This window comes from Mustela nivalis (genome assembly GCF_964662115.1).
Source record: "Mustela nivalis genome assembly, chromosome: 15".
Classification (NCBI taxonomy): domain Eukaryota; kingdom Metazoa; phylum Chordata; class Mammalia; order Carnivora; family Mustelidae; genus Mustela; species Mustela nivalis.
The window spans coordinates 7,278,032-7,299,286 of record NC_139034.1 but is presented as its reverse complement, the minus strand read 5'-3'; the positions used below and the strand labels follow the sequence as shown (position 1 = coordinate 7,299,286).

Below are 21,255 nucleotides of genomic sequence, written 5' to 3'. Positions count from 1 at the left end.
CCATTTTGTATGTTTTTCTGTGGTCATTGTTGTCACCAGGTTGTTGAAATAATTTCTCCTAATTATTAGATGTACAGTTGATCTTTGAATGATGCGGGGGTGCTGACAGCCCCCAAACTTGCACAATCAAAAATTCACATGTAACTCGATTCTCCCAAAGCTAAACTACTAATAGCCCACTGTTGGCAGGAGGCCTTACTGATAACAGATGGTCGATTAGCCCATATTTGTTATGTTGTATGTATTATATACTGGATTCCTACAATAAAGTAAGCTAGGGAAAAAACTTCATTAAGAAAAACATAGGGGAAAACACATTTACAGTACTGTACTGTATTTGTTGAGATATCCTTGTATGAGTGGACGGCCCAGTTCAAACCCATGTTGTTCAAGGGTCATGTATAATAATAGTAAGATACTTACTCTGGGCCATTATTTCATTTAGTTTCTGTGCAGCTTTGTGAGGTAGATTTTTGTATCCACCTCATAGGATAGAAACCCAAGGTATTAGTTACAGTGCTAAAAAGTGGCAGTTAGGTTGAAACCTAAACCCACGCTCTAATTTTGTGGTCCTAATAAGCTGTTTGAGACCAAACAGATGATATAAAAGACATCTTCATTCTCTGTTTTCATCCACTGATTCAACAAATACTTTCTGAGTGTCCACTACATGTGAGATAAGAGTCTAGGACTTAGAAAGAAATCAGTGTGTAGATCAGACGGGAATTCCTGCTCTTGTACATTTAATATTTCTGTCAGGCAAATAACAACAAAATACCTAGCTAAGGAACCCAGTAGGTTAATAATACAAGTTTGGAGAAAACTGAGTGGGGAAGGGGATAAGGGAAGTGAGCGTGTGGTGGTGGTGTTGGATTTTAAACTGTGTTGCCAGGCAGGGGCTTGCTGAGGACGGGGGCGGGGGGCATGTGAGTGTAGATCCGAAGGAGCAGGAATAAGCATATGGCTCATTAGGGGAAGAAAATTCCAGATGGACACCCAGCAGACTTGGAGGTCCCTAGGGTAGCTTGACACGTTTGAGGAAAGCAAAAAGGGCAAAACGGTGAGTGGAGTGAGAGAGACGGGTGGTAAGATGTGGAGGCAGATGAAGGAGGGACTGTGTGGAGTAGGGCTTTTCCTGCAGTGAGATGGGAAGTCGTTGAGGGGTTTTGAGCAGAGCAGTAAGGGGATCTGACTTAAATTTTGCTGGCAGGTCATGTGCTGCTGACACTGAAATAGACTGCAGAGAGGTAGGAGAGGAAGAGAGGCCATGTAGAAGCTGTTTCGCAGTCATCACGATGAGAAGGATGGCAGTTTGACCAAAATGGTGGCTGTGGAGGGTTTTGCAGTGTGTCCAATTCTGGATATATAGCATTTTGAACTTTTTAACCTGCTCAACTGAAAAGATACAGTGAGTTACTGTTAACTAAGATGGGGAGGACTGGAGGGTTGGTTTGGTTCAAGTTAACTTGAGATGCCAGTTGTGTCCACATGGTGATGTTGAGTAGGCCGTTAGATGTGTATCTGTGGAATTGAAGAGAAAGTGCTGAGCCAGAGATATGAATCTGGGTCTTTATTTATATATGCAAAGATTTATTTATTTTAGAGAGAGAGAGAACGCATGAGTGGGGGAAACTCGGGGAGAGGGAGAACATGTCCCATTGAGCACAGAACCTAATGCAGGACTCCATCTCATGACCCTGAGATCATGACCTGAGCCCATATCAAGAGTCAGACACTTAATCAGTTGGGCCACCCAGTTGCCCTTGGGTCTTTATTTAAATTCTTGAGATTGTATGAGATCTCCAAGGGAGCGAGTACATCTAAAGAACAGAAGTCCAGGAAGTGAGCTCTGGGGCCCTCCAAGTTTAAGAGGTCAGAGATATGAGGGAAAACCAGTAATGGCCGCCAAGAAGGAGCATGAGTGAGAGAGGGGAAAATAAGCAGAGTGGGTGGTCCTGGAAGACATCCTGAAATGTCTTAAGGAGAGAGTGATCAGTTGAGTCCAATGCTAAGGGCAAGTGCAGTCTGAAGAAGGTCAAAGATTGACCACTGAGGTGAGCAGTGTGAGCTGGAGGTCCCTGGTCCTGTAGCCCCTAATGCCAGATGTCATCACCAGTGAATCCATTGCTCACTAGGTGGCTAGTGTGGTCACAGTTTAGAGTTAGGCTGTTGTGCACAGTCACACAGGAATAAATTCACAGGAATTTAAATTCCTTAAGGAATTTAAAATTTAGTTGGGGAGATCAGTTATATAAACAGAAAGATAATATTTATCTTATTTATCTTATCTATAATTATATTATAGAGGTCAGTGTCTTCTTAGTGCCAAATGAGTGGTGTGTGTAGGCAACAAAGTAGGAGCTCGGGAAGTTTGTCCAATGCGTCTGTGCTTGTTGAGGGTTTCATGAGGGAAGTGAAACTGGAAATCAGAGGTGAGGGAATGGTGAGCTTTCCAGCAGGGAGGGGGAGGAAGGCAGGACGTAAATAAAGTAGGTGGGCGTTCATGTGACAGTTGAATTAGGAAATAATTTTCCAGGGAGGAATTACTGATTTTCAGGGGCTTTAAAACTCCTTCTTTGTAATATGACAGTTTTTCAGGTAGATTAATTGAGGTAGATTTTTCACATGTAAGATAGCTAGAAAAACAAAAATGGGTGAAAGTGAGTAAAAAATGTTCGGAAATAAAAAGCATGCACAGACTTACTTGAAAATACTTCCCTATGACAGCTGCTATGATACCCTGAAATAAGATCTCATTTTTAATGAAATAATCTTTTTTCTCAAAGGCCTAATACCATTTAATATGGTGCATGAGGCAGTGTTTTCAGAATTACTGTATCCAAGGCTTGTTAAAGATCGACAGCGGCAGGAAACTCCATGGCTTCTTGGTTTAGGTTAGCCTTCATTCTTTTCTCAGGTTTTTATTTTACTCAGAAAGAAGATAACTTACATTGGAGATGGCAGGAAACTTAAAACCATATACAAGATCATCTGGAAAATATAAAAACAGTGTTTGTGGCAAACTCTAAAATACATGTGAAAGCTCTCTATACATAAATCAGTGGCAAAAAGTGGTAAATTAAAAAATACACATGAAAAATTCCCTATCATGGGAAATAATGATAGTTGTACTATATTGCCCTTTATGACTTTGTAATAAATATATGACAGCTATGGCTGAAGTATTTAGGTACTTAAAAAAATCCTAGCAGAGGTTCAATTTCTAATATTCTAATTTTTGCATATTTTCTTTTGGAATTGATCCTGAAAAGATGATTCTTGGCTGTATATAAAAAACAAAAATAATTGTCCCGAAAAACATTGATTTTTTAAAATAGAATTTTCAGTGAATCATGCATATGTGTGTGTGTGTATATATATGTATATAGATATATGTGTATATATGTATACACACACACACACACACACACACACACACATTTTATTTATTTATTTGAGAGAGAGAGAGTATGAGAGGGGAGAGGGTCAGAGGGAGAAGCAGACTCCCCACTGAGCAGGGAACCCAATGCAGGACTCCATCCCGGGACTCCAGAATCGTGACGTGAGCTGAAGGTAGTTGCCCAACCGACTGAGCCACCCAGGAGCCCTTTTTAAAAAAAAAATTTTTTTTTTCAGATTTTATTTATTTATTTGAGAGAGGGAGAATGAGAGAGAGGGTGAATCATGCTTCTAAATTGTACAGATTTTTATGAACAAATCAGAGTCTAGCTATCTTTTTAAAACTTGGGAAAAATTGGAATTATTTTTTTTTTCTTACAAATATAAGTAGATAGAAACACATTGAAATTTTGATTCTTTTTTTTAGCTCCCCATTCACTCCTCATTCTGGGGGATAATTGAAGGCTTTGGATTATTACTATGTTTGTTTAATACGTTTTCTGATAAATTGATCATCATCATCATCTAGAAATATATTGTATTATCAACCCTGACACCCTTTGAAAATGAACACTTTAATGGCATTGTAGTGCATAAATTATGACCATTACATTCTAATTTTAACAGGTATGTTCATTTTATTTCATGTAATTAAAGACATTTTCTTTTTTATTTCTTTTCTAGAGACTGTCATGGAGTTCCTTGAGAAACTATCAGACAAACTTTCTGAAAGGTTAGTTTTTATTCTACTCTTTAGAGTGTGTATCATGTAGTTTTTTTTTAAAAAAAGACTTGATTTACAAAAGATTAGGAGGTGACCTATTAAGAATGTAAGTATGGGAATATCGGGTCAGATCTGTGGACTAGTCAGCAGGAGATTGGATTAACTGTGAGGAATACTTAGAAAACACATAGCTGTCTTCCTAAGGTGACAATCTTGAAAACATAGGCTGTCCCCTCTGATGGACTAGTTCATTGTCTTAGGAACCCATCATTGATGTATAATTAGAAAATTTTTTTCAAGCCTTTTTGAAGCTATACGTTTTTAGCTTGTACCACCAATTTTATAACAAGTTCATAAATAGTGTTTCTCTTCTTTTGGCCTAAATATCGGTGGGGGCTGGATGTGGGGAATTGATCTGTAGTTTGGATCTTTAGAACGATATGCCTCCACTTTCGTAGTTCTCTGTAGTGAGGCCCTTTGTGGTCTTCCTGCTCTCTGTCTTTGATAGAGTCACTTGTCCTTTGCTGAGAGTCCACACTCCAGCAGTCTTCAGACATTTAGGATTCCAGGAAGGGGCATGTCATGGTTGTCTCATAATGCTATTGAACATTTCCTTTGCCTTCTTGGCTATACCAACATGTTAATTTTTAGCTCAGATCTCCATTTTCTATTACTATAAACTCATGCCTTAGAACCCAGTCCTCTCTAATTTGGATTATAATTATAAATTCTAAACTTTTCTTTTAATCTAGGGAACCATTGTGGCTTTGATTTAATAAAGGCAGTGTTAAGTATGCAATTAGTTGAGAATTTTCTCTGCTTTATTAGTTAAGTGGTAGTATTCTTTCTTCCCTTGTATGTAACTATTTATTTTGAGCAAATATATCTTCAGGTTTTTACAGTTATATATATGAGTTAATTCTAACAGAAACTTCATATTAAGCAGAACCCAACTAGAGTTTTTCTGTAGGGGAGAAAGTATTAATAGTAACCTTAAATCTCTGTTCATATTTTTGAATAAAAGGTAATTTGTTGGTCTCTTACCTTTTTAATGTATAGAAAAGAGCAGTGACTTAAAGTTTGCTAACCTTTACACGTATTTGTAACATTGCTAATTTTTCCAAGCTTTAATACTTTCAAGTCCTATGTCTATCTACTAGGATATTTTCTAAGGTAGAAATTGTGATAATTTACTGATGATATATTGCTGTTCCTTCTAACACAGATAAATTTTGGTTACATTTGGTTATAAAACTGGTTCCATTTGCACTACAAATTACTTTCAGTTTTAACATGAATACTAGAAATTTACATAAGAAATCTATTTTTTAAAAAAATTATTTAAATTCAATTAATAAACATACAGTGTACTAGGAATTTCAGAGGTGAGTTTAGTGATTCCTCAGTTGCATATAACACCCAGTGCTCATTATATCAAGTGCCCTCCTTAATGCCCATCATCTAGTTACCCCATCCCCTCAGAAAACTAGTTCTTTAATAATGTAAATATTAAAATTTTCTCCTAACAATGAATGATAAACCTGTTTTACAGAGCTGTAAAAGACTTTGAGATGATACGAGGGATGAAAATGAAACTAAATCCTCAAAATTCTGTAAGTGATGATTTTGGAACATTTTTGATGTAATATAAATGGTCTATCAGCTTAAGTTCTTATCTTTTGACTCTAAAAGTTTCTTGTGATGTGCTAAAGGTGTGTATAATCTTGGTTCTGATCCCTGGTCTTGGTTCTGATCCCTGTTCTTGGTTCTGATCCTTTGTTTGGTGAACAAAGTATTGAAGTACTTGATCCATATGTCTGAGTTTGACATTTCCAGGAAAAGCAGTATTTTTTTGTTGGTTATTTGACATAATACTCACGCATGCTCATACGTATATACACACTTATAAATGTATATTAACAACATATATTGATATGTACTGATGCAAATTCTGTTTCCATTATACTGTAAGTGGGCTTCTCTGTTTGAAACAGGCTCAGTGGAGGACTGATTTGGCAGGTGGCAATTTAGCCATCACTGTTAACACTGCAGTTTACTTTCTTATTTGCTAATTTATGGAGCTCAGTTTAATCCATATTGACCTCAAAGTATACCCCATCTTAACACACGAGCCCTCCATGAGACCCGCTATATCTCTAGCCCTGTAATCCTTGTTTCAGCAAGCCCCTCAGGTTATTTATTACCCCCCCCCCCCACTTTAAGTTACTAAATCCTATAGATTCTACCTGCAATTCTTGCCTCTCCATGTCCATTGCCACAGCCCTGGTTGAGGTCATTGTTACTTCTTACCCAGATTATAGTTGTAGTTGCCAAACTGGTTTTCCAGCCTTCTGTTCTGGCTCTGGTTTGGACAGCTTAGCAACACACCTAGTTCATGTTAGACATAGGGTAGGTACTCAGCACTTAGTCGAAATATGAGTGAATGAACAAATGAACGAATAAATGAATGACTTGCCACCAGAGGGATTTTGCCAAAAAGCAGATCTGATCTTGTCACTCTGTTTAAGATTTTTCAGTGGCTTGCTGTAATTCTCAGATTTACCTTCCTATTTCTTAGCTTTCCCACCAAGCCTTTCCTAATTTTGCTTCTACCTGCTTCTCTAGCCTTATCTTCTGCTGCCCCTTTAAGTCAAGTTAGTGTCTCTAGTTCCCTACTAATAATACCTGTGTGATGCTCTTGTGCTTTTTGTTTTTGCTTACTTACTGCTTTGCTTGTCCTTGCTTTCCTTTCTTTTGCTTTTCAATTCTGACAATCTCCTTTCTTCTGTTTTTCAATTTTCTGTTCCCAGTATTTATGTGCCAGCAACTATGGTAGGTAGCTTGCTGTCATTCACAAACACTGTACACAGGAATGCCTTTCCCTCTCCCTCATCTGGTTGCAGTGTGCCCCGTCTTCCAAACTTAGCTCCAGCTTTGCCTCCTCCCAACATTTCCTGACCTTCCGCTGTGATTTAAATACCCTTCTCATGGGCTCTGTTTCACACAGTGCAATGTCATGCACATGACTACTATACTCTGGATGTGGAGTCACTTGTCTCTCTACTGCCTAGGTCATATTCAGCTCCTTGGTACAGGGATTTGGTCTTCCTAGGTTTTGTTCCCCTAGAGCCTGCACTCTCTGGTATGTAGCAGATAGTAAGTGGTCATCTGTTGGAGGAAATGTGTCCCAGGAGCTGACCACTTGGGGGCTAGAGTTTCGGGGATGCTGGGAGAAGGAAAGTCAGCCTGTACGTCTTACGTTGGCTGCATTCCTTGGTAACGGCATGATCGTGGAACATGAGAAAGAACACCTTGTTATTCAAGGAGATAACGTCTGAGCTGAAAATTTAAAGGATAAATCAAAGGATAGAAGGCAACGTTCCTGGAGCTCGTACCCAGTGCCAGGTCTTCTGTTAATAGTTGAAGTGCATCAAGAAATGCCGCTAGTGAGGCACTACTGTGTGCCTGACGGTGTTCAGGCTGCCAGGATGTAACAGGAAAAATGAGAGCAAGGTTCCTGTCCTCAAAAAGCTTACATTCTAGGGGAGGCAGATGGATAGTAAATACATGAAAGAGAGAAATACGTGCCATGTTGTATGGTGATAAGGGTACCAGGGAAAATAATGCAGAAAGAAGGGAATGGCCATTGCTGTTCTCTAGGGATCGGTCAGGGAAGACTTGTTACGTGAGGAGACTCTTGAGCAGAGAATGGAAGAGACGATGCAGTGCCCCCAGCAGTGATGCAGGGCACAGCCTTCTCCGCAGAGACAGCAGCTTCCTGGTGCAGTCAAGCCACCGTGAGGAGACCAGTGTGGCTACAGTGGAGCCAGGATGGGCAGGAGTGGCAGGAACTGGGCTAAGGGTAAAGAGGGGAGAGGTCAGGTCATGTAGATAGAAAATGAGAAAGCATTGGTGAGCAGAAAGAACTTTTCCACCCCGTACAACAGTGTGGATTGCACACTTGAACCCAGGCATTCTGACTTCACAGTCTGGGCTGTTAGTCACTCCTGTCACCTGCACAGTTTGTGGGAAGAAAGATCATGCACAGATTCAAGCTTTTCTTCCCTTCAGTATTCTGTACCAGTTGTCAAAACCAGCTGTTGTGACAGTGCTTCTTTATGACATATTTTCTTTGCCAAGATTAGAGGTAATTCTCCCTTCGTTACACTTGAAATTGTTGCTTTCATTCTGGGATCCACCCTAAGCTTCCTGCTTAGATTTAGAAAGAGCTCTAATCTTGCCGTTAGGATCCTAATCTTACCTGCAGTATGTATTATGGATTGATACATGGGTTGCATTTTGGGAAAAATTTCAGTGTGGCTGTTTCACTCTATTTTTTAACTTTATAGAATCATTTGCCATCTTGGACTTCTGATGTTATTAAAATGCTGACCATATTTTCTCAATGCTCTTATTCACTTCAGATCTGGATTTTTCCAAAGTTATTACATGTCCATCATCTTGTAAAACTTCATCTTCATTCAACAGACCCGGGGTTTTTAGGGCCTCCTTGTACTACACAAATGATATGGTGCCTTTATTTGAAGTGTCCATCATCTCAAACATAGATAAAATGTTAGAGTGATCCATAAAGAGAGGAAAAAGCCGTGCCTGTGATTTTGGTAATTCTCAGTCATTCCAATATTAAATACTGTCTTGGTTTTTCTGGGCGGAAAAAGAACAGGGCGCTGGTGAGATAGTTCAGCAACTCCATAATCTGATATTTTTCCAAATAATTCCTGGCCTACATCTCCCTGCTGCTGCTCACCTGCATTGCTCCTGATTTAATCTATTAACGTCGACTTTTATGTTTATATTTTACATTATTTACCTTTGTCCCCAATTCCCCCAATTTATTTGTACCTTGGTACCCATTGATTACAGGAGAGTCAAAATAAAGAGTTAGGTATTTCATGAAGTTTCAGGGATTTTATAAAACTCTTCTGATATTATAACAGGTTTGCATCTATGAGCTGGCTTAATTTTTGATAAAAATTGTGAAGTAGTCAATAACTTTCATCGCAACAGATTTTTCCGTTGTAGGAATTAATGCCTTGGGATCCCCCCTACTACAGTGGTGTGATTCGTGCAGAAAGGTAAGGTTTTTTTTTGTTTTGTTTTGTTTGATAAATCCTCATCTGTGAGAAGGAGGAGAAAAACTAATATTTACTGAACACCTTGCACATTAATTATGCAACTACTGTCCTCACTCAGTTGCCCACATCATAAACCTGTATGCTCTCAAGTCCAGGCCTGCTGCCGGCTTGGTCCACATTTGCCTACATGTTTTTGATCTGGATTAAACCTTTACCTCAGTCAAAGGATCATGCTGTTCCTCTCCCCCAGAAGCTTTTCTTCTATGGCCCATGCTGTTTAAAACTTTTCACTATCTCTCTGGGGGGTCTGGAATCTGGCTTCTCCTCTATGTAGCTTCCAGGTTTCCTTACTAGACTGAGGGTTTTGGGGGCTGGGACTTTGCTAGAGCCCTGGTTGTCCCTTGTTTCTGGTCCAGGGTGGGTGCTCAGCAAATACATATGTTGAATCAATGAAGGAATAAAGTAGTCCTTGGCATGGGGTTGTGTGATTTTCTTGCTTCCTCATTTTTATTTGAACGTATTGTGGACACTTTCTTGGCACTTCTGGAAGGATTACGTGAAATAAAGATTTAGGACCGTTAGCTTGATGTGAGTACTCCTTTAGCTTCCATATTCTTTTGTGTTTATTCTATAATGGCTAACTAATAGGTATGCTTTTTCCCCTAAATGTGCCCTTTTTCTGTCATTTTTATATTTGTATGTAAACCCAAGAAATATGAACACCTGTTCAAAGTGAACACATGTAGAAATATTGATGCCCCAAGTAATTTTACATACCAAAAAGATTAAAAAAGAAATCTCTGAATCCTACCCTTCAACAGATTTTTTTTTCTTGTTTCAACAGATTTTTAACATTTTTCTCTTACACCTCCTTTTTGAGCTCCTCAGCTTTAATCGAGAGAGTTAAGATTGATTTAGGTAATGGAAGAAAATAAAAGCTTTGTGCCTTTTCCTCATTAAAGCATGTTGGCACATATCATGATAATAATATGGTTATTTGATTGGTATTTAACTTTCAAGTCTTACTGCTACTATGCAATATCCAGGCATCAGCATAGTGAAGGGTAGCAAATACCTCACTAAAATTAAACTTTTTATTTATTTTAATGATTTTTAAAAACTATTTGTTATAAAAGCAGAAAATAGTAACTTTTGGTGTTCTTTTCTGCATCACTGGGAGGACGTGCCCGAGATCAGAGTGTTGAAGAGCTTACCCACTTAATATTCATTCATTTTCTTCTCTTTGGCTTCTCTGTGACATCTTGCTTCTTAGACTAATCTTACTCACAAAGCATACTGTCTCAGGATACTTTGTCAGCTACTGTTTTTATACGTATAGTACAAATTTGGCGTGAGCCACCTTCTCTGTTACTCAAAATCTGTAATCACTTGATTATGATAAACAGTGAGTTTTTAGAATATATTAGAGCTTAATATAATTATTTCACAAATGTGTTTTTATGGCTGTAGAACTTCGGGCTTTGCTCCCTGTCTTTGCATAAAACATACAATTTCTCTTTTCAAATTTTTTCCAAGACAGATTTGGCTTGGTTGCTTGGCCAACCAAGATATAGGATAAAGGAACACTATTTTTTTTTTTTTAATCAATGCCTTCCATATCAAAAAAATTTTAAAAAACTTTTGACATTGGAAAGTAATGTGAAATAAATGTATTTGTTTCTTTCTGACTTTTGCTACTGTGATTCTTTTATGTGATATTCCTGTTTCATGTCATCCTCCCCAGCCCGATGATTTTAGTGAATACCTTGGCCATATATTTAAGTGATATATTTTTTTAAAGATTTTATTTATTTATTGACAGAGAGAAATCACAAGTAGATGGAGAGGCAGGCAGAGAGAGAGAGAGGGAAGCAGGCTCCCTGCTGAGCAGAGAGCCCGATGCAGGACTCGATACTGGGACCCCGAGATCATGACCTGAGCCGAAGGCAGCGGCTTAACCCACTGAGCCACCCAGGCGCCCTTAAGTGATATTTTTATCATTTAGCTTTATTCTTTAAGTGTAGGATGCCCAAATGGTGGCTCTGTGGAAATGACATAGTATCTGAGGACTTGTAGAGCTATGCTCAATTGTAAAGTATAAGCATTAATTAGGAATATGAGATCCCTGAGAAGTCTGATAGTAAACTTAAATAAGACACTGAATAAGGATAGTGATGTTCTCATCTTCATTTCTTTTCTTTTTTAATTAAATTTATTTATTTTCAGCATAACAGTATTCATTATTTTTTCACCACACCCAGTGCACCATGTAATCCGTGCTCTCTATAATACCCACCACTGGTACCCCAACCTCCCCCCCCCCCCCGCTACTTCAAACCCCTCAGATTGTTTTTCAGAGTCCATAGTCTCTCATGATTCACCTCCCCTTCCAATTTCCCTCAACTCCCTTCTCCTCTCTAACTCCCCATGTCCTCCATGCTATTTGTTATGCTCCACAAATAAGTGAAACCATATGATAATTGACTCTCTCTGCTTGACTTATTTCACTCAGCATAATCTCTTCCAGTCCCGTCCATGTTGCTACAAAAGTTGGGTATTCATCCTTTCTGATGGAGGCATAATACTCTATAGTGTATATGGACCACATCTTCCTTATCCATTCGTATGTTGAAGGGCATCTTGGTTCTTCCCATAGTTTGGCGACCGTGGCCATTGCTGCTATAAACATTGGGGTACAGATGGCCCTTCTTTTCACTACATCTGTATCTTTGGGGTAAATACCCAGGAGTGCAATTGCAGGGTCATAGGGAAGTTCTATTTTTAATTTCTTGAGGAATCTCCACACTGTTCTCCAAAGAGGCTGCACCAACCTGCATTCCCACCAGCAGTGTAAGAGGGTTCCCCTTTCTCCACATCCCCTCCAACACATGTTGTTTCCTGTCTTTTAATTTTGGCCATTCTAACTGGTGTAAGGTGGTATCTCAATGTGGTTTTAATTTGAATCTCCCTGAGGGCTAGTGATGATGAATATTTTTTCATGTGTCTGATAGCCATTTGTATGTCTTCATTGGAGAAGTGTCTGTTCATATCTTCTGCCCATTTTTTTTTTTTTTATATGATTGCCTGTTTTGTGTGTGTTGAGTTTGAGGAGTTCATTATAGATCCTGGATATCAACCTTTTGTCTATACTGTCACTTGCAAATATCTTCTCCCATTCCGTGGTTTGCCTCTTTGTTTTTTTGACTGTTTCCTTTGCTGTGCAGAAGCTTTTGATTTTGATGAAGTCTCAAAAATTTATTTTGGCTTTTGTTTCCTTTGCCTTTGGAGACATATCTTGAAAGAAGTTGCTGTGGCTGATATCGAAGGGATTACTGCCTATGTTCTCCTCTAGGATTCTGATGGATTCCTGTCTCACGTTGAGGTCTTTTATCCATTTTGAGTTTATCTTTATGTACGGTGTAAGAGAATGGTCGAATTTCATTCTTCTACATATAGCTGTCCAGTTTTCCCAGCACCATTTATTGAAGAGACTGTCTTTTTTCCACTGTATATTTTTCATGTTTTGTCGAAGATTAATTGACCATAGAGTTGAGGGTCCATATCTGGGCTCTCTACTCTGTTCCACTGGTCTATGTGTCTGTTTTTATGCCAGTACCATGCTGTCTTGGTGCCCACAGCTTTGTAATAAAGCTTGAAATCAGGTAACGTGATGCCCTCAGTTTTATTTTTGTTTTTCAACATTTCCTTAGCGATTCGGGGTCTCTTCTGATTCCATACAAATTTCTGGATTATTTGCTCCAGCTCTTTGAAGAATACTGGTGGAATTTTGATCAGAATGGCATTAAAAGTATGGATTGCTCTAGGCATTATAGACATTTTAACGATGTTTATTCTTCCGATCCAAGAGCATGATTTCTACCAAAAGTACAGTACTGTAAAGTCAGTGTTGCTGACAGACTCTGGAATCAGTACTTAGAGATCACTGTGCCCCCAGGTAGATTGCGAGTTCTGTCTTCTGTTAGCCATAGGAACAGGGTATCACTGCCCACATGGGCCATTGGAGAGAGTGGAAACACCTGAGGTGTCATGGCTGTGTGGTTTGGAACACGTTCCCTGACATCTGGTGGGGGCCTGGATGCGTCCCTGCTCCACCACTAATGAGCTACACATGACCTTTGGAAAGTTACTTGTCCTCTCAAACCTCAGCAAAGGTATCTATCAAAATGGGAGTTGTAATAGTCCCTGCTTCATAGGTCAGAACTAAATGAGTTAATGTTGGTATTATTAGTACTTAAGTAATACTATTATATGGAATTGGTCTTTTCTCGACACTGTTCTAAAGGATGAACTACTCTAAGAGATGCTTTTTAAGTGTTCTCGAAAATCTTTTGAAGGAGTGATCACTTGTCCCTGAAGCCTTCTCTAAGAAAACACTCATCTAAAGTGTAACGAACATATTGAATTACTTGTTGAATGCTTGTCAGAGGAGCTTTTAATGGTGCAGCAAGAACACGAGGACAGGGAGGTCCCCCTCGCCGGTGCTTCCCAGAGCATCACTGTGTCCCAGGGGGAGGAAGCTGTGTCTGGCTGGCAGGACAGCTCTCTTTTGGTCCCTCTCCTCTTAAAGGTCATGGAATAGTTACTGCCTTCAAAATAGAATTGGAGCCGTCATTCGTGGCTTCTAGGATCTGGTCACAGCCCACTTGTCTTTACCAAGGTGTACATGCACTCCCTGTTATTCGTGGGGTCTGGTCTGCCCTTCTGGTCTTTCCAACCATGCCTCTTCCTTTGCAGTTTTCCTCAGCCAGACTAAACTGTCTGTCCCAAGTCAGATCCCTTTCTGTCTCAGGCGGAGCCCGTGTCTGGCAGCTGCAAGCGTTGCACTTGCCTTTGTTTGCTATCTTACCTGTGAAGTTTCGCCAGGAGTCCATGAAACATCCAGGTCTGCCACAGCCGCTATAGATCCTGGCAACCCCATGCTTACAGCCTACAAAGTGGCACACTGGATCTTCTAACTATTTTCTTTTGGTGTCCTTCCTTAAACATGTCTTGTCAACCATAGCTTAAAGCTCTTGAGAATACCGTGTGTCTTATTTCTTCTGTTTGCAATAAAATGTGGCATGTACACTCTGGACCTCAGTAAATACATATTAGTTAATAGCTATTGTTCAAGACTGTCTGAACCAGTAATTGGAAGTCCTTATGAAAAGCAATCCCGTGTTACATTTTCTTTGCAAAGAAGAATATCATATTTTTGTGAATAGCCCTTTTCATCTCTCAGATTTATTGAAAGCAGTGTGAACCTCAGGAGGCCCTCAGAATGCTCATTTGTTGACAGAGGGTCCTACCAGGCTCACTGGTTCTTAGAGTTAAGAAATCACCAGCTATTCCAGGAACACAACATAACCTGCCTGGTATCCACCAGGGGCTTTAGTCAATTTGCTTCAGGTTCCAGTACTAGGTCATTTGTTTGGCTATTAACTCAGTAAAAGAACCAAGAAAAGGGATACCAAAATGCTTCAGATGGGATTGTACGAATTAGAGGTTTTAAACATCTGTTTTAAGTAGCTTAAAAGGCAAATGATTGAGTTTTGGTTTGAGGTTTCAATAATCTTGATTGACAAGAATTGGCCAAGAAGCACAGGTAATGGATGAGAAAAGAAAGCAAAAGTATAATAATTTGAGTTTGAGGTTAGAAGAAGGGAATAAACTGAAGACTGCTAAATCCTTTTTAAATTCCTCTGCTTTCAAGTAAAGACTTAAATGTGTGGTTTGACACGAAACAAAAAATAGAAGGGGCTTTCCTTGATTTGAGTTTTTCTTCAAGTTCACCCCAGGGATTCTTTTTCTGCTTTTATGTTCAGATTCATTTTAAGTTTTTTATATGTTTGCCTAAAGAAAGGAAAGAGCCTATTAGAAGTAAGATAAGAGATTAATGTGTTTTAACCATCAAAGGTTGATCCTGGGATATAGTGGCATGAGTGACCTACAGACATCTTAAAGAGCGCAGAAAAATCTTCGTTTTTTTTTTTTCTTTCAAGTTTTAGTGTTGGAGTCCTCATAGGAGAGGAAAAGTAATTCTTTAAATTATGACAAATATATATGCATTTATTTAAAATTAAATGTGATTTTTGAATAACCAGTCCATTTGTGCGGCACGGAAAGTCAAAACAACATTAAAAAGGACTCATCGAGAAATTTTGATGTCACCCCGTCCCTGCTCACAGCATTCCCCCTTACCCTGTCCCTTAGAGGTAATCATTTTTAAAGTTGTTTAATGTGTCCTGGCGGTGTTTGATTTTGATTTTTTTAAAAAAAGATTTTATTTATTTATTTGACACAGAGAGAGAGAGATCACAAATAGGCAGAGAGACAGGCAGAGAGAGAGGGGGAAGCAGGCTCCCTGCTGAGCAGAGAGCCCCATGTGAGTCTTGATCCTAGGACCCTGAGATCATGACCTGAGCCAAAGGCAGAGGCTTAACCCAGTGAGGCACCCAAGTGCCTCACTGATTTTGATTTTTTTTTTTTTAAAGATTTTATTTATTTATTTGACAGAGATCACAAGTAGGCAGAGAGGCAGACAGAGAGAGAGGAGGAAGCAGGCTCCCTTCCGAGCAGAGAGCCCGATGCGGGACTCGATCCCAGGACCCCGAGATCATGACCTGAGCCGAAGGCAGCGGCTTAACCCACTGAGCCACCCAGGCGCCCCCTGATTTTGATTTTTAATGCTCGACGACTTTATTGCTTTTCTGCCAATAGTGAATATCAGTGAATCATACTTTATTAATTTTGGTACTATTTTATATAAGGACATTATTGGGAAGAGGAATTCAGTATGTTTATTCCTTGCTAAGGTATATTCTCAAAAGTTCAAGAACATTCACATAATGAGATAGGACTGTTTTATGTTTTAAACTCTTCAGTAAACCCTGGATTTTCAAGGACAGATGACATGGGGGTGTTTCAAGATAATAAAGACTTACCTGATGTGTGAAATTGTATAGTTTATTGGCTAGTGGATGTGCAGTGAGCTGGGTGCTTTCAGTGTTTAAAACAAGAACCTTTATTATGAAAACTTTCAAAATAAGCAAAATATAAGGAATTACATTGGTAACCCCCATATATTCATCTTCCAGACTTAGTAACTATTAAAACTGTGCTCGATTTGCTTTATTTATACCTGTTTTCTCTTTTCCTTCTCCTTTTTCTTCCTTCTTTTTACTAAAGTAAACCCTAGACCTCATGGCCTTTCATTGGGACATTTTGTTATGGATCTTTAAGGAATGTGGAAATTTTCTTACATCATCGCAGCCCCAGCATGACCCAAGAAGTTTCACGGCAATCCATTGGCATCCTCTAGTACTCAGTCCCTATTTACATGTCCTTGATATTATCAGGTCCATTTTTCTCCCAAGCAGCTTGTTGGAACCAGCATGGGCTGCACATCTCATTTGGTTTTTCTGTCTCCCGAGTCTCTAACTTCAGAGCAGGTCTGCACACCTCACCTCATACCCTCACCCCACCTTCTTCATGTGCCTGTCTGGTTGCAGACAGCAGGTTACTGGTTCTACAGATTTCCCCAAACTTCTGGATTGATGTGATTGCTTTCTTGTGGTGTCATTTTGCTGCTTCCCCTAATCTGGATGCTACGCCCCCCCCCCCCCCCCCGTTATTTTTGGTTGTTTTGTCTTACTGTCGCACTTCAGGTATGACTAACTTTACATGTTGATATACTGTAGGAAGCTGAATGAGAGCCCCATTACAAGATTTGTCCTAAGATTTGGTGCCAGTCTCTGTGGTGGGGTTCTGTCACGTGGGGCCATCCTTTCTCCCTTACATCAGGTGTACTGGGTCACCAGCCCATGTTTCTAGGGTGATGATAGAATCGTACTATAGTTGTGAACTTCAGTTTTGATTCATCCTAACTGCAGCTGCTGGTGAACTAGGTGGCTAATCTGCACCATTAAGGAACACGGTTCTCTGAGTACTAGGAAGTTTGGCCAGAGAACATTTCTTGCCGTTAGCCTCAGAAGGCAAGGTAGAAACAATCAAACTGTCAACTTTTTCTGATTCTTTATAAAACAGAGAGAGTAAAAGATCTTCTTTATTGTCAGCGCAATCTAATTACCTGAAAGGTAAACGGGTTTTAGTATCATTCACTTCCTTTACACCTTACCTTGGTTTAGCCGGACGAAACAGTGGCTCTCCCTGTGGCTTTAAAGACTAAACATTTAAAAATACCATCCAACTCTCACATTAAAGTCATGCTTAGTCAGTCAGTCCTGATGCCAAAAACATTCTATTTCATTTTCTCCTGGTAAAGTTAGAAATGGTTGCCCCGACAGCATTTTCCCCTACTCTGTCCTGTTCAGCGCGCAGTCTCCCTAGCCCGCGCATGCCCTCTGGCCAGCAGGCTGGTTCCCGCCGCCTTTGCCATTTGGTGCAAATGTTCTCTTATGCCCACTTTCATTTAACCTCCTGAGTAGCACAGGCAAAGACTGAAACCTCTGGTTACCTGCAGTTTCAGCCCAGATTCACTAACTATACTTGTGTTTTTATGTTTTCAGTAAGTTCAATGCCAATAGTGTCCAAGTTCTTTCTTTAATCCCAGGTGCATCAGAGGCTGAAATATAAGTCTGACTCATGGATTGTGCTTTGTAAGTACAGTGACACATTGACTTTTTTTTTTTTTTTAAAGACTTCAAATTACAACAAAGAATTATTCAGTTGAAAATCTCTGACTAACATTTCTCTACTTGTTTCAGTGATAATTAGTGTTCCTGATGGGGGTTTTGAGATGTTGCTAGATTCTGTGGCTCCTGATCAGAAAGACCTATTTTTTTTTTTTTTACCATTTTAACATGCTACTTATAATGTGTTGTAGTTCTTGGAAAACCAAGAATTGGTCAATGCATAGGTAAGCATATTTCTAAATGGAACGAATCACAGACCATCTGTTGAGCTTCATTTAGCAGCCCTGGTGAATAGCAGTCATTTTCTTCCTATTTCTTTCTGAGGAAGAAGAATAAAAGGGTTCCAGACCTGTCTTATTTCTGGATTCAAATCAGTGAAACGTCTTTACAATACACAGTAGTAAAAGTCTCTTGTAAAACTATAAGAGTTTGCAGTGATGAAAGGGATGGCAGGGAACAAAATCTTCCAAGTACACTTGAGTTTTACTCTCTTTCTATTGGGCTGTGGTTCTGATGGGCCGTAAGGTTTTCTGTGCCGCCTGTAGCACTTTTCTATTGTTCGGGGGGTCTGGAGAGGATAGAGGAGGGATTTCTTACGTGTAGGGTCTATGCCGATAAAATAATTGTGGCTGGAGATGCCCTGAGCTGGTATTCACAGGCCAACGGGTGGCGCTGGTGCTGTGGCTGCCGGCCCTGGCTTGGATGGCCTCTGGCATGGGTCCTCGAGGGCCATCCTTGGTGTGATCTCACACTGTTTTGCAGGTGTCAGCTGCGAGCATGAAGGGCAGGGGCCTGCAGGGTCAGCCTGCTGCCCCTGATTGCTGTGTTGTAGGCACCTCAGGGTGCCTCAGATTGGGGTGGTAGCTGCTGGAAGGCTTGGAGCTTTTCACATCTCTTGCAGCCTTGCTGGACCGTTTCCCATTCTGGCTGTCCTTCAAGAAGGAATTGCTTCTCACTTGTGGGAGTCACGGAGGGCGTGGAGCAGCGTGCAGGTGCTATGATCTCTTTCTTGCTGTCTGAGGCGGCTGAGTCAGCTCTAAGGCAATCTTTGCTTGATCGAGCTTGCGTGTCCTGTTTGCTTGAATGCCTGTGATCCTTTGTTGGTGCTCTTTCTCCTCCGTTTGGAACTTCTCCCCGATCCTTACATTGTCATCCTCTCCCCTTTGGCAGACACAGTTAGCCACGGCCTCATCTTTGCTCTCAAGCCCTTCGTGTGCTGATGCTCCTTGTCACTTACAGTGATGCTTTATGGTTACAGTGCCTATTTTGAGGAGTTACCGGGAACATAATAGGTGATTAATGAATATTCACTGCACTGACCCAGCCTTCTTGGCAGAGTGTTGCTGTAGCCTGTGCACGCCCTACTTTTCTGCAGGCGCCACACCAGCATTTTTGCATGCATTATCTGATCATCAGGGGAGCCTGGGAAGTGTTATCCCCATTTTCCTGCTTAGGAAATCAAGACCTCCCAAAGGCAAGTAACTTTCCTGAAGCATTGAACCGGTAAGAGAGAGAGTCAGGATTTTAACTTCAGGACTTTTTCTCCTAGGCTGCCTTGGACTCTTACAAACCTGTCTGAGCCTCAGTTTCCTCAAATAAAATTAAGTGATCATTCATGCTCTTCCTGGATCACAGAATTATGTAGGGAATATGGGAGACTCGTGATGTGAAAGTGCTCTGCAAATTAGAAAGTGCTATGCAAATGTAAGATAACAGTATCCAAACCATCACGGGGAGTGCTTCATCAGTAATTCTAACTTTCTAATGTATCATCAATCTCTTCCTTCTATTAACTTTTTACCCTGTGCCTGCCAAGGTACTAAGATACCTCCCATCTATTTATCTATTTATTTACTTATTAGAGAGAGAGAGTATCTTCAAGTAGACTCTGTGGCTGAGCACAGAGCCCGATATAGGGCTTGATCTCATGACCCATGAGATCATGACCTGAACTGAAACCAAGAGTCAGATGCTTAACCAACCAAGCCACCCAGGAGCCCCTCCTGCATCTTAAAATACAAATAATCACACTCTTGGAGAGACTGTAGTCCTTGTTTTTTTCTGCCAGACCTCCCCCAACAGTGGTCCACACTGGAAGCTTCCTCTTTCTAATGGCCATGGTTGGAGTCTTAGCCCTGTCAATCTGTCAGGCTGGTCTTTCCAACTTATCCAGCCGCCTGCCAGTCATACCCTTAATACCCCTAACCTTTGAGTCTGTGACATTGCTGACTCTTCCCTGTTTCCCAAAATACTTTCTTCCGTACATCCCCTGACTCCCTGTTCTTCTCTTTCTCATCACCCTCTTGTTTGTTTCTCTTTTTTCTTCTCTAAATTAGCAGCCTTAGGAGTGCACTCAGGGTTCTGACACCCCGAGTATGCTCAGGAACTCCTTTCCTCTCATAGTAGTTTTGGAAATGTGAGTAAAAGTGAAAGATACAAGTGTCTTCCTTTAGTTTTTGAACTTGTAACAAGTCCTTAGGGAAAGAACTTCCATACTAAGGCACAAAACAGAATCATGCCCTCAGTTCTCTTGTATGGGGTCATTTTTTCTCAACTCTCAAACCATTATGATGCTATTACAAAAACCTCTGCCCTTTTACTTACTACTTATTATAACTTTGTGGAGATTACCTTTCTTCCTGTAAATCTTATGTAAATCATGTAACATGGAGCTAACAATATTACCTTGCAGGATTGTTTTTGCTCTTAAAAGAAATACATACACTATAAAGGGCTTAGCCCAGTGTCTTAGTGAGTGTTGCTGCCATCATCATCATCATCATCATGATTTAGGGATAAGTTTTTATTTTATAGATTCAATTGAGGGGAAATGTACATATTCGCAATATTGAATCTCCTCTAATCTTTCATGATAATGAATCTTTGTATTCTAGGTTCTGCCCTGTTTACCACTGCCAGAACAGTCTTTCCATAGCACGCCACTGCTTGATTTCTCTCTTCTTCCTCACTGCTAATCGTGGCTGCTCCCACATTGTGTACATTTTCAGAGATATCCAGTAAATGGTGCAAAGTAAAGGCTTTGGCTCTATTCCCCTTCCTGGCGCCCAGTAAAATTAGCAAAAAGACCATCAGTAGAGCCATACCTACATCATATGCAACAGGAGGACAGAACGGCAGTGAAATAGAAAATGGGATGATGTGATAGTGAGAATCACAGATAATAATAGCTATTATTTAAAGTTGATAAACCAACAGATAGATGCTAAAGTATTTGCAAAAGTGATAACCACCGGGGGGAAAAACAGACTATTAACACACTGAAGTACCAGAAGGAAAAAGAAAATGCTGCCCACGGAGCCAAAGAAAGAAAGAAAGGAAGTATTAAAAAGAACGTAACAGAATTACATTGGCAAGAGTCACA

General features: G+C 40.1%; 1 protein-coding gene and 1 pseudogene across 3 annotated transcripts in view; one reads left to right on the top strand and one right to left on the bottom strand.

Annotated features, from left to right (window-relative positions):
* The window catches only part of MIPEP (mitochondrial intermediate peptidase), a 183,056-nt gene that overhangs the window by 22,729 nt on the left and 139,072 nt on the right, over positions 1–21,255 (top strand). For both annotated transcript variants that reach the window (XM_082700190.1, XM_082700191.1), the window contains exons 8-10: positions 4,084–4,132; positions 5,676–5,736; positions 9,167–9,219. In XM_082700190.1, coding sequence (XP_082556316.1) covers positions 4,084–4,132; positions 5,676–5,736; positions 9,167–9,219 — 163 coding nt within the window. The remainder of the gene's footprint in view (positions 1–4,083; positions 4,133–5,675; positions 5,737–9,166; positions 9,220–21,255) is intronic.
* On the bottom strand, positions 8,504–8,897 carry LOC309848883 (EF-hand calcium-binding domain-containing protein 10 pseudogene; annotated as a pseudogene). Its single transcript has one exon. The product of its transcript is annotated as an EF-hand calcium-binding domain-containing protein 10 pseudogene (transcript).